General features: G+C 42.8%; 1 protein-coding gene across 1 annotated transcript in view; it reads left to right on the forward strand.

Moving 5' to 3' along the window:
- ZDHHC15 (zDHHC palmitoyltransferase 15) overlaps positions 1–16,693 on the forward strand; it is a 77,341-nt gene that overhangs the window by 21,818 nt on the left and 38,830 nt on the right. Inside the window, exon 6 of the mRNA XM_077465650.1 lies at positions 494–526. Within this exon, the coding sequence (XP_077321776.1) occupies positions 494–526 (33 nt within the window). The remainder of the gene's footprint in view (positions 1–493; positions 527–16,693) is intronic.

The raw sequence follows: 16,693 nt of genomic DNA on the forward strand, positions 1-16,693 counted from the left end.
CCCCGCTAGCGATCGAATAGTGCCACTAAAATGCCGGTAAAGTGGAGCTAAAAATAGTGCCACTTTATCTCTGACGTCCGGGGCGGCTCTATGTGAAAGGGTCTTAAGGTGTGTATCCTGATGTAACCGAGAAATGGTATTAACTTGTGCGAAAATTCTTAAACGACAAAGGCAAACGTTCTTTCTTGTGTAATGAGCTTGCACCGTTATTTATTTATTTTTTGTCCGAACAGTCGGAATCGGCTGTCAAAAGCCCTATACTAATCACATAATCTACCTATCTTTCCTTTTGTACAGAATTTTTCCTCCAATGTTATGTTGTAGTGTGTACCCAGCTTTGGTGTATTGAAGTCAGAGGGTTGTTGGGCAAATAGCATTTGAAAAATGAGAAGTTGGTGATGGTAGTCTCAATGTTTCTCTCAGGAAATGTTTCTGCTGCTGGTGTATTTAATCTTCTGTCTTTTTTTTTCTTTTCTTTTTTTTTTTGTCATAGGTGTGTCTTAAAGATGGACCATCATTGTCCATGGTATGTATCTGGAATAATGCTTGTATTATGCACTCTGCAAAGAAAATGCCACCCAACACTGAAGCTTCCATAGTTAAAGCCCAGCTCCAAACAAAACCTTCTACTTGGTTTTATATTATTTCTTAGTTGCACACTTCTAGTGTAAAGCCTAGTACACATGGGCTGAATGTCAGGCAACATTGGCTGGTTCGGTCACCATTTGGCCCTTGTGTATGGCGGCTGGTCTGACAGAAGTCGGCTTTTGTCGGATGAGCATGCTGGAAAACCAATGGCTGAGAGCGCTGACTGGAGTGTTCAGGCAGGGGAGTCGTCCAACTGTCAGAAAACAATAGTTCAGCAGGGGAGATCGCTGTACTAACATTGGATTGTTAGGACAGTGGCTCTGAGCTCTCAGTTGTGTTTTTTTTTTTGTTTTTTTTATTCAACCCACTGGGCTGAAAAAAATAAAAATATTAGTGTGTACTAGGCTTTAGAGTAGGGAATTTTAAAGCCTCAGTCAAGTTATTATTGGAGACACATCCTTTGTCAGCACAGGAAGTGATGAGTCTCCCCAATGGGCACAATGGAAAGGACTAGAACTTTGACCGTGCATATATTGCTTTCTGTGCCTCTGTCCTGGTAACAACCACACCCCTCATTTGTTGAATTGGAGTCGCAGGGAGAAGGGATGAGGGAATAATAATATACTTTATTTTCAAGTATTTTTGGAAAGGTTACATTAACGCCAACTTATGGTTACAGATACATGTTAGAATTAAAAGGAACTGGTCAGGGTAGCTGCTTTTGAAGCTCTGATCTCCAGCCTTCACCTCACTACCTGGTGACTGAGTGACCGGGAACAAGCATGTGCCTATTAGTTGACCTGGCACTAGTCTGGCTGAATGCTTTTCCAGGTTTAACTTGCTGAGGATGACAATCCTGGAGCTTGCTTCAGGCACAAGTTAGGAATGTCAGCTCCCACGTCTATCCTGCCACGCTCCTCCTAAGGATAATGCATGGATAATATCAGCACTGGATAAGTCTGATTTTATTTTATTTTTTTATTTTTTTCCCCTAGTATTTCTACCAGGAATATTTCATGATCTGCAGTAAAAAAGGGTGTTTTCGGGTTGTGGGCAGGGCTTTGGGTGGTTAATATTTTAAAAGAAACACTAAACCAGCAGTGACTTATAGATATGTGAACACTTCTTAACCACAAATGAATATAAAGTATTTACCATGGCATGCATACTGTGTGTGTCAATGACCTAAGCATGTGATTGCCTGTTGTGTTTTTTCGCTGCAATTATAACATCAGGATTTTACTTATCAGCACACAGAAATCTTGGCATATACTGATATGTCTCCTGATGGCAGGTAGTCCATTTGTATATGATCCATATTACTGATACTGTTATGATCATGCATGCATAAACATGCTATTTTCTGCAATATTTGTATAACTTGGATTTCTATGAATTTTAAAATCCACTCAAAACATTCTACTGTATAGCGCAAGTGTTAAAGTGGAAGTGAACTTGGCTTTTGAACTTTTAATAAGGCTTACCTGTAGGTACAGTGAATATCTCTTAAATTTGCAGTGTTTAGGAGATATTCACACTGAATGCAGCCGGTGATGTCACTGGTGCATGCGCACTGAAGAGATGGCTTACCTGTGCTGTTCTTTCAGAATGCTGTGACGTAAACTGACTCCTGTGAGCATGCTCAGGAGGTGCGTCATCGCGGCTCAGCCATTCATGGGACAGGAGTCTGCAAAATTGGAAGGAAGAGCAGGGGAACATGGAAGTCCTGTCAACTGTGACAGCACTGCTCTGGAGGGCTTTGTTTTAAGGCAAGTATTTCATAATGTGCTAGTATGCAATGCATACTAGCACATAATGCTGGTGCTTTGCAGGGTTTTTTTTTTTAACCACTTCATTACAGTGCTATAGCTGAAAGACTGCTACAGCGCAGCTCTCTCCTTCTGGGAAGGTGTCCATGGACATCCTCACAGAACGGCGCCCCCCTGGGTGCGCTCTGTGACTGCTGTGTGCTTAGGACACAGCTAGTAACAAATCTTGGAAAAGGTCCAATCACAGCTGATCACGGACTTGCCAGTTATTGCCATTCCTTTCCTCACGTGCTGTATGTGTGTCAGTACACTGATAATCAAGGCGCTGGTCATCAGTCTCCTGATTATCAGTGCAACCTATCGTGCCCATCAGTGCAGCCTCATTACTGTACATCAGTGAAGAAGAAAAAATGACTGATTTCCAAAATCTTATAATAGAAATTAAGAAGTTGTGTGTTTTTTTTTTTTTATTTTTTTTTTTTTTCATTTACATTTTTTTGTTTTGTTTAGCAAAAAAAAAAAAAAGTGTGGTGACTATATTCCAACGAAAACCAAACTCTGTCTCAAAACAACGATACGAATTTCATATGGGGGCAGTGTTGTCATTCAAAGTGGAGTTTTTGCCCTTTAAAAGTCCCACCAGAGGGTCTCCTGTTTTTTTTATTCATTTTTTTTTTTTTTTTTTTGTGGTTCAAAGTTCAACAGCACTGAAAGCTGAAAATTGGTTTGGGCAACCATTCATTCATTGTCCTAATGAATTTTTGTTTGTTTAGTTTTAGCCATGCTGATTTTGTTAACCTTCCATTGGCTCTTGTTGCTAGAAATTCTGGTCTTTTGTGACTTATAATGACTGTTAATTCAAAAACAGCGCAAAAATGTCAATTGTATCAAAAAAAAATATTGTTCCTTATTTCACAGTCCAATCACCAATATCAAAATCAGTGCAATCCTCTTCCAGTGCTCCTTATATTTGAAGCAATATATATGCAGTATATATGCTCATCTCCCTCAGTGGACCTCAATTTTTATCGGGTCATGCACGCATATGTTATAAGGACCAAAAGAGACTGCCACCAGACTTCTGGGAGTTAAATCCTTAGTCTCTTCTATCCTTCTCTTCTCCTCCTTGCTCTCATAAATCCAGCCACATGTAAATAGAAATAGGACCAATAGTGTACTCCACTTTATAGCGTTCGATTTAAAATCTTATATTATTCCACTCACATTGTAAAAGCACCAACAGTGCTATGATATGCGGATACAGAATTCATGAGAGGAACCAGCCTTCTTGCTTATGATCACCAGAACATGTGTATCTTACGACTCCTTGCAGTGTGGCTCTACTGCTATATGCGTTGGGCTTCCTCAGTAGGTGAGGGGCCATGCTGCCACACTGCAATAAATAGTCTCCTTTGTTAGCTCCCATGGCAACCGTGCCCGCTAGTGCGGAGCCGGAAACAAAATAATACCGTATCGCCCTTGACTTCCATAGCAACATCAGTTGTTACTGCGCACCCGCAGGTGCGGCTCACAAATCAGAAGTGATGTAGGCTTAGGCGTGGCTATAGACCCGGAGTTGACGTACGGAGCTGCTGTGAGGACGGCAATCCTGTTATCGGAGTTCCCATCCTCCCACCGCTCTCTACACTGGACCAAGCCCTCTTCCACCTGGGCTCCTCCTACATCTTGCCCACAGCTCCACCCCAAGTCGTGCATTTTATGAGGTGGGGAACTACAAAGATCTCTAACCCCACCTCATGCCTCAGGATTGCCAGCCATTCCGATTTTGGGGATTCTGTGTCACGGATACCTCCAAGAGCCTGCATCCTATTCGGGGACACCAACTCAACCTCTACACAATGATAAATTGCCCGAAAATGACTAATAAAAATGTAAACCCCCACATAGGACCATGCACCTAAAGCTGCACCAGGTGCATAAACAGACACTGTATTTGTGTATAATATATTATAATGTGTATATGTATGTATGTGTGTGTGTGTATATGTATATGTATATATTATAATATAATTTATTGTGTATATAAATAATATTTATGTTTATTATACACAGTGGATATAAAGTCTACACCCCCCCCCCCCTGTTAAAATGTCAGGTTTCTGTGATGTAAAACAAAATGAGACAAAGATGAACCATTTCAGAACTCTTTCCACCTTTTTAATGTGACCCATAAACTGTACTCAGTTTGAACTACAAACTGAAATCTTTTAGGTGGAGGGAAGTAAAAATAAAAAAATAAAATATGGTTGCATAAGTGTGCACACCCTTAAACGAATACTTTTGTTAAAGCACCTTTTGATTTTATTACAGCACTCAGTCTTTTTGCGTATGAGTCAGCTTGGCACATTTTGACTTGGCAACATTTGCCCACTCTTCTTTGCAAAAAAACACTCCAAATCTGTCAGATTGTGAGGGCATCTCCTGTGCAAAGCCCTCTTCAGATCACCCCACAGATTTCCAATCAGATTCAGGTCTGGGCTCTTGCTGGGCCATTCCAAAACTTTAATCTTCTGGTGAAGCCATTCCTTTGTTGATTTGGATGTATGCTTTGGGTCGTTGTCATGCTAAAGATGAAGGTCCTCTTCATGTTCAGCTTTCTAGCAGAAGCCTAAAGGTTTTATTGACTGGTATTTGGAACTGTTCATATTTCCCTCCTACCTTCACTAAGACCCCTGTTCCAGCTGAAGAAAAACAGCCTCAAAGCATGATGCTGCCACCAGCATGCTTCACCGTGGGTATGGTGTTCTTATGGTGATATGCAGTGTTGTTCTTGTGCCAAACATATCTTTTGGAATTATGGCCAAAAAGTTCAACCTTTTTTGGGTTTTTCTTTTTTTAACTTTTTTTATTTTTTTATTTTTTTCATTTAATTTTTGACAGCGCTTATTGCATATGTATTTATGACTGTTGTAGTACACGGTTTCCCAACCTTTTTTCAGTCAAGCCACTCTCTAAAATTATGCATAATCGCGACCACCACTTTCAAAAATGTAAAAAACGAATACTTGACTAGTATTTCAGCATTTCTCCTCACTCTCATTCAAATAATGTGACCCAGGAGTTGACGGAGAGGGGCAAACACTGATGCCTGATTTTCCTCCTTATCAACATATGACATCCTTGGTTATTAGAATGCTGCACAATTTAAAACCGGGGGCTTTGTGTAATAAAAAAAGGCAGGCTTAAAGTGGAGCTCCAACCAAAAGGGAAAGTCCCACTTTAAGGCCTCCTCTCCGACTCCTGTTGGTGAAGTGGACCTTTGGAGGAAGAGGGGGGAGCAGGTACCCGCTCACACTTCCCCTCTGAGCGTCTGGCGATTGGAAGCCAAAGTTCTCCTCCCTCCTGAAGTCTTCTAGGACCAGTTACGGAACACAGCGCCGCTCGCGCATGCATAGTGGGCCACTCGGGTGTGAAGCCGCAAGCTATCACAGCCGGGTGCCCATAGTGAAGATGCCGGCGAGGGAGGACACAGGGAGAATACAACTGGGGTGAGCACACAGCTGGATCGTGGGACAGGTGAGTGATTGTAAAGTAGCGGCTACAATTTTTGTAGCTGCTGACTTTTTAATTTTCACGTCCGAGACTGGAGCTCCGCTTTAATCCACCTGCCTGTTGTGGCATTATCAATTAAAGTGGAAGTAAACCCATCGATTTAAACAGTTAACCACTTTCAGACCGGACCAATTTGCTGGTCAAAGACCAGACCACTTTTTGCGATTCGGCACTGCATCGCTTTAACTGACAATTGCACGGTCGTGCGACGTGGCTCCCAAACAAAATTGACGTCCTTTTTTTCCCACAAATAGAGCTTTCTTTTGGTGGTATTTGATCACCCCTGCGGTTTTTATTTTTTGCGCTATAAACAAAAATAGAGCGACAATTTTGAAAAAAACGCATTATTTTTTACTTTTTGTTATAATAAATATCCCCCAAAAATATATAAAAAAAACATTTTTTTCCCTCAATTTAGGCCGATACGTATCCTTCTACATATTTTTGGTAAAAATCGCAATAAGCGATTATTGATTGGTTTGCGCAAAAGTTATAGCGTTTACAAAATAGGGATAGTTTTATAGCATTTTTATTAATAATTTTTTATTTATTTTTTTACTAGTAATGGCGGCGATCTGCGATTTTTATTGTGACTGCGACATTGTCGGGGACCCATCGGACATTTTTGACACATTTTTGGGACCATTGTCATTTATACAGTAATCACTGCTATATAAATGCAGTGATTCCTGTGTAAATGACACTGGCAGTGAAAGGGTTAACCAGTGGGTGGCAGTGTAGGGGTTAAGTGTTCCTAGGGGTGTGTTACTAACTGTGGGGGGGTTGGGCTTTCATTTAGTGTACACTGATCTCTGCTCCAATCACATGGAGCAGAGATCAGTGTCACTAGTTGCTAGGCAGAATGGGAAAATGTTGTTTATACAGCATTTCCTCCATTCGGCCGCTCCGTGAGACGATCGCGGGGATGCCCGCGGCGATCGAGTCCGCGGGTCCCGCGACCGGACTCACGGGGGTCCCGACCAGCGCGGGAGCGCGCCGCCGGCGGCATGCTCCCGGTGGCACGCTCCCGGTGGCACGGCGGCAACGAATATTGGACGTACATGTACGCCAATATGCCTGCTCGTGCCATGCTGTCGACGTACATCGTCGTACGCTGGTCGGGAAGTGGTTAAAAAAACAAAAGGCATGCCGGGAATGCTAACTGCACATTGGCTGTGCTCTCAGCCAAACTATTAAACCATCCAATGGCTGGTGTCATAACGAATCACATGTGCAGCACCGTGGCAGTTGAAGATTAAACAGAAGCAAAGATGGCAGCTTCCTTGGCTGAAAACGATAGGGGAGTTTAATTCCACTTTAAGCCAATAATCTGTTGGATAGCAGAATCGTTTTTTTTTTTTTTTTTGTATAGGAAAACTATGATGTGTTCCGTACAAACAGTTTATGAACCTTAAAAATTGCAATTGACTTTAGCCAAGTTCTGTTCCCTAGGTTAACAATTGTCATTCCCAATCGCTGACGACATATCAAAATCTCTTTTAGAGCAGAATATGCTTGTTGGGTTTCTTGATCTAGAATGCCAGGATTGTGGTTAAACCTGTTTATTGCTTTGCCCAGCTGTGCATTATATCGCTGTATGACAAGAACCTTTTAAAAGTTACAATAAATTCTCAGCTTTTTATAGGGATGACACAATCATGCAATCGGTGAACCATGACCGTGGTTTGTTGGTGCACTTATACTCTGAAAAGAGCTACCTACCTGCAATGGGACAGAAACATAACGGATTAAATGTTTCTATATTCCAGAGTAAAACATTGGAGTGATGGATTCATTCACCACACAGAAAATGCTATTTCCTAGAAACTATTACAAAAAAAAAAATTCAGCACTGAATTAGTAGTTGTGTCTTTCCTCATCCCTGGAAAGCACTTGTGGCCTTCAGACTAGTCTGCCGGCGCTTTCCACCTTGTCAGAGCTCAACTTTGTACATCAGTCATCCTGTCCTTTAAAACGTTAAATCATAACTTTACCCAAAAGGGGAAGTTCCTCTCCTCCTACTCACCCCCGGCTATATCTGGAATACAATTTTGTGATTTTGTGCAGGGTAAAGTGTGTACCTTGTTTTGACAGGTACCTGCTCCCACTTCTGGTCAGATTGCACCAACGTATCCACTGGAAGCCTTCTGGTCTCAGAAGGCTGCTGAACCATTCAAAAAGTGCTGAGCGGCTCACGCATGCGCAGTGGGCACCTGGCTATAAAGCCTCAAGGAGTCCTAGCCGGTTGCCCACAGTTAACACGCCGTTGGCGGGAATCCGTAAACCAGTGTAGAACTGGTTTGGGTCAGGACAGTGCTGGATCCCTGGACAGGTGAGTGTCCTTTTATTAAAAGTCTGCAGCTACGGTTTTTGTAGATGCTAATTTTTGCAGGCCGAACTGAAGCTTTTTTCAGGTGCTTTCACACTGAGGCGCTGCGTTGGCAGGGCGTAAAAAAAAAAAAAGGTCCTGCAAGCAGCTTCTTTGGAGCGGTGAAAGGGCTCTTAAAGAGGAAGTAAACCCTGATGGGTTTACGTCCTCTTTCATTCCCTGCAAAGGCAAAGCATAATGGACTACTATGCATCGCATCGCATAGAGCCCATTATGTGTCACTTACCTGACACAGGAGCCAGCAATGTCACCGCTGTCCCCTGTAGTCCGGCGCATCCATCTTTTCGGTGGTCTCGCAGCTCCGACGCTGTCATTCGGCGAAGCCGCGATGACGTCACTCCCGCGCATGCGCACGGGAGCCGACACGCGCGGCAGCTCCGTTGTTGGAAATGCCGCGCTCAGTGCACCTGCGCGCCGCTGTCTTAATCTAGGCTTACCTGTAGGTCAAAGTGGTTTGTAAGGGTTTACAACCACTTTAAAGAGGAGGGCCGGTTTAAAAAAAAAAAAATATATTAAAAGTCAGCAGCTGCAAACACTAGCTGCTGACTTTTAATAAGCACACTTACCTGTCCAGGGCGCCCGCGATGTCGGCCGCCCAAGGCTGACTCGTCCCTTGGTCTCGGGTCCCGGCGTCGCCATTTTTGCTAAGGGAAACAGGCAGTGGAGCCTTGCGGCTTCACTGCCTGTTTCCTACTGCACATGCGCGAGTCGCGCAGCGGTTTGTAAATGGGACGCGCTGTGTTCTGGGATACACAGTTCCCAGAACACACAGCGCCTCATTACCCAGAAGACAACGCGACGAGGAGAGAAGAAAGAAGATCTCCGCGGAGGAGGAAGAGGCAGATTAGGATGATGTGCCTAGCAACAGGCATTTCTGGTAAGTTAAAAAAAAAAAAAAAAATTTCTAATTTGTAATGTATTTTTTTTTTCAGGGTGGCCCTCCACTTTAAAGCACTTGGGCTTTCACATTGGGATTGCAGATGAGACTTCTTTCTAGCACTTTACAGGCGCTTTTTTTAACACTAAAGCACCTGAAAAACGCCCCAGTGTGAAAGGGGTCTAAAAGAATTTTTTTCTTATTTTGAAAATTGACTTTCACAATGTCAGCACCCGAAAAATGCTTGTAAAGCGCCGCTTAAACTAGCAGTGATTTACCAGGGTTTTTTCGAGCGCTATTGGGGCGCTTTAAACCGCTGCTAGTGGCCAAATAAAGGGTTAAAAGCGCCCACAAAACACTGCTGCAAAAAGCACTTTGCAGGCGCTTCCCATTGATTTCAATGGGAAGGGGCGCTTTAGGAGCGTTGTATTCATCGCTCCAAAAGCGCTGCAAAGAAGCTGCTTGCAGGACTTTTTTTGACGCCCTGCCAGCGCAGCGCCTCAGTGTGAAAGCACTCGGGCTTTTACATTGGGATTGCAGTTGCGACTTCTTTCAGGCACTTTACAGGCGCTTTTTTTGAAGCTAAAGCGCCTGATAAATGCCCCAGTGTGAAAGGGATCTCCGTGTGAAAGCACTCCAGCTTTCACATTGGGATTGCAGATAAGGCTTCTTTCAAGCGCTTTACAGTGTGAAAGGGTTCTAAGGAAAAGCATAGACCAAGTCTTTCTTGAAATGTCAGAATGTGTTAGTGTAATACATTACAGTGAAGGAAAAGAAAACGTAGAATGTGTTTCCACTATACATTCTTAATTAGAATGTGCAACTTAATGCACATCGATGTACGTTACACGATCATTAAAGTGGTTGTAAACCCTTACAAACCACTTTGACCTACAGGTAAGCCTAGATTAAGGCTTACCTGTAGGTCCAAGAAATATCTCCTAAACCTATACGGTTTAGGAGATGTTTACCTGAAGACAGCCACCGCTGTCTACGGCGCATGCGCCGTAGACAGCGGTGTGCAGGCGCACTGGGTAAGCCGCAGATCGCGGCGATATGCTGCAAGTGTCGGCTCCCGTGCGCATGTTCGCGAATCACAGCGCCGGAGCAGCGAGACCCACCAAGAAGATGGAGGCTCCATACACAAGGGGACAGCGGTGACTTCGCTGGCTCCTGTGTCAGGTAAGTGACACATAATGGGCTCTATGCGATGCATAGTAGTCCATTATGCTTTACCTTTGCAGGGAGACAAAGAGGAAGTAAACTCATCAGGGTTTACTTCCTCTTTAATAATTTGGCAGGTATCCAGTGATGTGTTTACCTTCAGTGAATAGTCACAATGTTATGTTCTTTATAACCTCTTGTTATACAGGGCTGTAGTAATACTGTACAAAACAATAGGTTTAATCTACCATTAAAGGATCCAATGTTTCCTTCTCCTTTCCTTGTAAATACTTTTAGTACAGGGTTATATTAACAGGAACCAAGACTAATAAAAAAAAAAAAAGGAGGAAGACTGAATTGCCAAGCTGTAGCCTTTTCTAAGAGGCATGTGTGTGGCAATTTGCTAATGTTTTCTTTTCCTCTTGTAGTCAGATTAATAAAAAAAAAAAAAAAAAGTTCCCTAAATTTCACTTGTCATTTTCCTTCCTTCCTTTTCTGCTGTTAGAGGATTCTGACAATCTGACTTGATTGCAAAAGCCATTAAAATCCAGAAAAGCAGACTGTTGGCTAATAAAGGCGATTGCTACAGCAGACCTACAGAGGAAAGCATTGCTTAGTATATAAGGTATACAGGATATCTTAACAGATCAGAGTTGGTGGTAATAAGATTTTATAATGTGGTAAAATAAACCAAAACACAAAAAAGGTTGTGTCATGAAATATACGCCACATTGTCAAAAGTATTGGGACACCTGCCTTTACACGCACATGAACTTTAATGTCACCCCAGTCTTAATCTGTAGGGTTCCAGAAGGCCTGGCAGCATGTACGTCAGAATACCAAGACAATTTAATGCGCCCAACTTTGTGGGAACAGTTTGAGAGTGGCCCCTTCCTGTTCGAACATGACTGCACATGAGTGCACAAAGCAAGGTCCATGAAGACATGGATGGGCGAGTTTGGGGTGGAAGAACTTGACTGGCCTGCACAGAGTCCTGACCTCAACCCGGTAGAACACCTTTGGGGTGAAATAGGGCAGAGACTGCTAGCCAGGCCTTCTCTTCTACATCAGTGCCTGACCTCACAAATGCGCTTCTGGAAGAATGATCAAACCTTCCCTTATAAACACCCCTAAACCTCATGGAGAGCCTTTCCAGAAGAATTGAAGCTGCTAAAGCTGCATAGGGTGGGCCAACTCAATATTGAACCCTACAAACTAAGACTGGGATGCCATTAAAGTTCATGTGCGTGCAAAGGCAGGCGTTCCAATATTTTTGCTAATGTAGTGTAAATATACACAGTGGGTTAAATGAGTATTGTTTATGCGTCTTTTCACAGGCACTTTGTCAGGGAAATGGCTGGTGTTAGCGCTTCAATCATCACAGAACCATGGCTGATATGGTGTCAGGATGATTGAAGCACATTATTTCTGTCCTTACATTGTAATATAAAATGAAATAGTTCAACTCCCCATAATGCAGAATCTGCCTCCAGATGCTGTTTGTCACTTGCCATGTCACCTGCCACAGATGTGGATTGTCACTTGCCACATCACCTGCCATCAAATGAGGTTCGTCATCTGCCATAGTGGCAGCACAGGCCAAAGAGGGAGAACATTGATGATGGGAGGTCGGTGGTGAGAGATGATCTCATCTCTCTGCTGTCCCGCCTCACCTCCAGCAGTGTAGCAGCCCCGCTGTGTTGGGCAGAAGAGCGGTGATCCGAGTGGGTGGTGAGAGATGATGTCATCTCTCTGCTCCCCCGCCTCGCTGTGTCGGTGGAAGAGCGATGATCCGGGAAGGCGGAGAGTGATATAATCTCTCCGCTTGCCCGCCGCTGCACGTCAGACAGTGCGGCCTGGCTGCAAACAGGCTGAGGCCCCCCCCCGGGTTTGGGGAACCCTGTTTTAAGGTGTAAAGCTCCAAATCCAGCCCCTCCCCCATAAAAGACAGTAATCTAGCTTGCTTTTTTTTTTTTTTTTTCTTTAGCCTCAAATTTTTGTAGGGCTGAAACAACTAATCGATTATGAAATTAATCGATTACTATTTTCATAATCGATTAATTGGCCACTAACATAATGGGGTTAAAAAATAACTAAAATGAGCCCTTTATAGTACAAAAAGAGCAAATAATCGCTACTGTAAATATTACTTTCACTGTTCTACAGTAAAAAAATGAACCACTTACAGTAGTGAGTATCTGCTTTTTTTTTCTACTATAAAGGGCTCATTTTATTTTTTTTTTAACCCCATTATGTTACTAAACGTGTTAGATCTGATTCACATCTATGTGTTTATTGGTGCTTTTTGCAGAAATGCACTACAGTTCATTTACATGGTTTCCTATGGGACACGTTCACATCTGAAAGGATCAGGGACTTTTAACGCAAAATGGTGCTTTATTGGTTCAATATACTTCAATGGAGAAGCTGCAGAAAAGCATGCAATGCATTTTTGCAGCAATTTGTGTTTTTTAATCTGCCCAAAAAAAACTGCAAATATGCAAATCGCGTGCGCAAAAATCAAAACGCACAGCAAAAAGCAGGGCAGAAACAGACCAAAAGCAAACTGCATAGGTGTGCACCGAGCCTTATGCCGGCCACACAGATCAATTTTCAGATGAGAATATTCAGATGAAAAATCTTTGTACATTTGCTGAATGAAAGAATTTTTGTTTGAAATTTTCACTTAAACATTCTGTTTTTAAAATGAATGTCGTTTCTGAACGAAAACCACATCCACTGTCTGAAAATTCCTTTGACTAAGAAGTTTTCTATTATTTCCAAATTTTCCTGTCACTGTGGTTGAAAATGAACGTCAATTTGACACACTTTTTTTTTTTACATTTTTTTTTTTTTTTTTTTTTTAAGATTATTAACCGATTAATCGAAACGATAATCGATCAACTAATCGATTATGAAAATAATCTTTAGTTGCAGCCCTACATGTTTGAATGGCTTAAAAGTGTGTGTGTTTGACCTTAGTCCAGCTGCTTGGTTAAAGTGTCACTAAAAGCAAAACCTTTATTTTTCCATTTTTGGATAGAGTAAGTGAGGGTTATAACCCTTGTCAGGTGTGGCTGTGTTTCTCCCTTTTTTTATTTTTTTATTTTTTTTTGCCATCTGTGTCCCATTTCAGAGATTTCCCTTTACTTCCTGCCCTCTTGCCAAAGCAGGAAGTGCGAGAATCTCCGGGTGTAACCAGGGTCAGTGGAACTAGTGACCTTATTGTAAGATTGCCTTTAGTGACACTTTTACGTTTTGTATCAATTTAATTTCTAAACACAGGGAGATAGCATAGCTGTGTAAAATTGGAGTGGTAACCTTTTGTGTTTTAGTTACTACTAGCAACAGAGCAGCCCTATCAGTATGTTTTTACTCTGCTGTGCCTGACAACAGGATTATGCAATCCTCTGCTTGCTAAGGCTCGATTCACATCTATGCATGTTGCTTTTGAGCGTTTTTACGGTGCTTGTCGCATTTTTGGACATGTGTTTTTGCCGCGATTTAGCCGCGTTTTTTTTTGTTTTGTTTTTTACACTGTGGTGCTTGGCAACCAGCCATATACAGTGGGGAAAAAAACGCAAATCGCGGTAAAAGCACGGTAGTTGAGTTTTTGATGCAGGCCCATTGACTTCTATTAGATGCAAAACGCTGCGTTTTGCATGAAAAAAAAAGTCCCTGACCCTTTCCAAAAACGCAGAGGCACAAAAATGCATTGATGTGAACATGATTCATAGGAACCCATGTTAAAAAATTTCCCTGCATTTCTGCAAAATGCATCAAAAAAACACATTAGTGTGAATGAAGCCTAAGGCTGGATTCACATCTAGGCATTTTTAGTGCTTTTTGCATTTTGCAGATTTGCACTACAGAACGTGTTCCATAGGAAACCATGGTGAATGGACTGTAGCACAAATCTGCAAAATGCAAAAAGCACTAAAAATGCATAGGTGTACCTGACACCCTCTATGCACACAACTCTAAGGGCCTGGCGGGCGGGACTGGGACTGGAGGGGTTTCCGGGGACTGCAATCTCCCCGCACGCCCCCCTATGGAATAATCCTACCTTACCCCACCTCTATTCACTACCAGACCCCAAAATTTGGGCCAGATGTGGCATAAAACTCTTATCTGACCTCACGACCGGTACGACTATACACCCCTTTAATCACCTGGTATCTCGCAATAATGTACCCCCCTCTCATCTATTCCGCTATATGCAGCTATCCCATGCTTTCAAGGCTCAAGTTGTACCCAATACCACGCAAATTGTGCAATCTGCCCTGGAAAAGATTACAAGATCTGAATGTACTAGGAAACCGACTTCGGTCCTGTATGCGCACCTTATTAGGGTCTCTTTTCCAGATCTGTCAAAGCTCCGGCAGAGATGGACTCAAGACATATCGGATCTGGATTCCGAGGACTGGGAGGACATGTGGGACTTTCCCTTCACCATCCTGGTATCCCTTCGGGACCGCCTCATACAATACAAAATTCTACACCGGGCATATATTACCCCGTATAGATTACATAAAATGAGAACCTCCCTGTCCTCGGAATGCTGGAGATGTACTGGGGATCCGGGTGACTTTATACACATCTTCTGGTCCTGCCCGGTAATTCAGCGTTACTGGTCACAGGTACTATCCATAATTCATGAAGTGGTGGGAATAGATGTAGCCCAGACCCCGCGGATATGCCTTCTGGGATTGGTGGAAGGGGTGGCCCCCAGGATAGCAGACAGAACCCTGATAGGACTTCTACTCTTTTATGCCAGGAAAATGATCACCTTATGCTGGAAAAAGCAGGCCCCGCCGTCATTACAACTGTGGAAATCCCATGTCAATAAAGTCTTACCACATTACAAGGAAACGTATCATAACAGGGGTTGCCCCAAAAAATACATGAAAGTGTGGTCTAAGTGGCTGGCTGATGCCTCCACAGTGACTACAGATTAACAGGTCTGGGATGTCATCCTGAGGGAAGATGGGAGTGTGGATGGGGAGGGCCCCCTGGCATTGCTCCACCTCAATGTCTTGTTTTTTTTTTTTTTTTTAGTGTTACCAATCCTATATGCCTAGTTCAATTATTCTGGTGCCCCTTGCGGCCCGACTACAGAAATTGGTCCTAAGTTGTTATATGGAGCGGGAGCCAACCTAGCACTAAGTTAGTGATTGTTGTTGTGGATGTGCTACAGGTGTCGATTATTCTGTTAGAATCACTTGACGACCCCTGCGTGGGTCTAACCATAACAATGTGGCATGTCACTGTTTTTTTTTTTTTTTTGTTGAATGTTCGTTTGTCTGTCTAAAACTCAATAAAAAACATTTTAAAAAAAAAATAAAAAATGCATAGGTGTGAATCCAGCCCAAAAGAGTATTTGCCAAAGTAGATTACAACAGTAAGGCTCCTTTCACACGGGTTGTCTGATCATGTTCGCCTGCCAGTTTTTCAGGTGGACCCGATCGGACCCTACAGTCTCTTCTATGGAGCGGCTGATATCGGCGGACACATGTCCACTGACACCTGCCACCATCATGTCTGCCAAAAACAGATTGCTAGTGGCCCTAGACCCCATCTGTGCGGCAGATCGGATGGCATCCGATGGAAGCGGACAGGCAGTCCGTTTCCATCCAATTGCCCCATAGAGGAGAGCAGGACCGTCATCCGCCTGCTCATGGGGGATCAGCGGAGAGATGTCCTGCTGAGCAAGCGGATGACGCTTGGCAGAGGCGCCCGTGTGAAAGGGGCATAAACCTTCAGCATGCTGACTTTAGAGGCAGTCATAAACAAAATAAAAAATACATTTGGCAGAATAAAATTATTTTTATTTTATTTATTTTTTAAAAGGGGAATGAACGTACACTGGTGGATGAATGGAAAAGAGTTTCATGCATGGATGAATTCTGGACATCTCTTTTCTTTGATGCAAACACCTCAAATGTATTCTTCAATTGAAAACGCATCTTTCCAGTCACCCACTATTCAGTGTCTATGCTCTTTTCCCTGTTTTGAAGGCAGCTGCCTCCTTTATCAAGAATTATCACAGCAGTGGAATAATTGCCCTTAATTACCTTCAGTTTCTGAGGTACTCACAGCACAGCATCCTTTCCTCAACAAACTTGCTTTCTCAGTACTTTCTCAGACACAAGAAGCTTCCCAGGGGATAACCTAGGCTACTTCCACCATCTTCCAGTGTTTTCCTCTCACACCAACGAAAGATAATTTGCTTGCTTTTCTGAACATAATAAAAGGTTTTAGCATTACTAATTCAATTAAAAACCAATTATTTTAACACGATTAATTAAGTATGAACTAAAAGCGTTTATCTTT

Source organism: Lithobates pipiens, unplaced genomic scaffold, assembly GCF_037356315.1.
Source record: "Lithobates pipiens isolate NorthernLeopardFrog02 unplaced genomic scaffold, aLitPip1_a1.2 Scaffold_1, whole genome shotgun sequence".
NCBI lineage: Eukaryota > Metazoa > Chordata > Amphibia > Anura > Ranidae > Lithobates > Lithobates pipiens.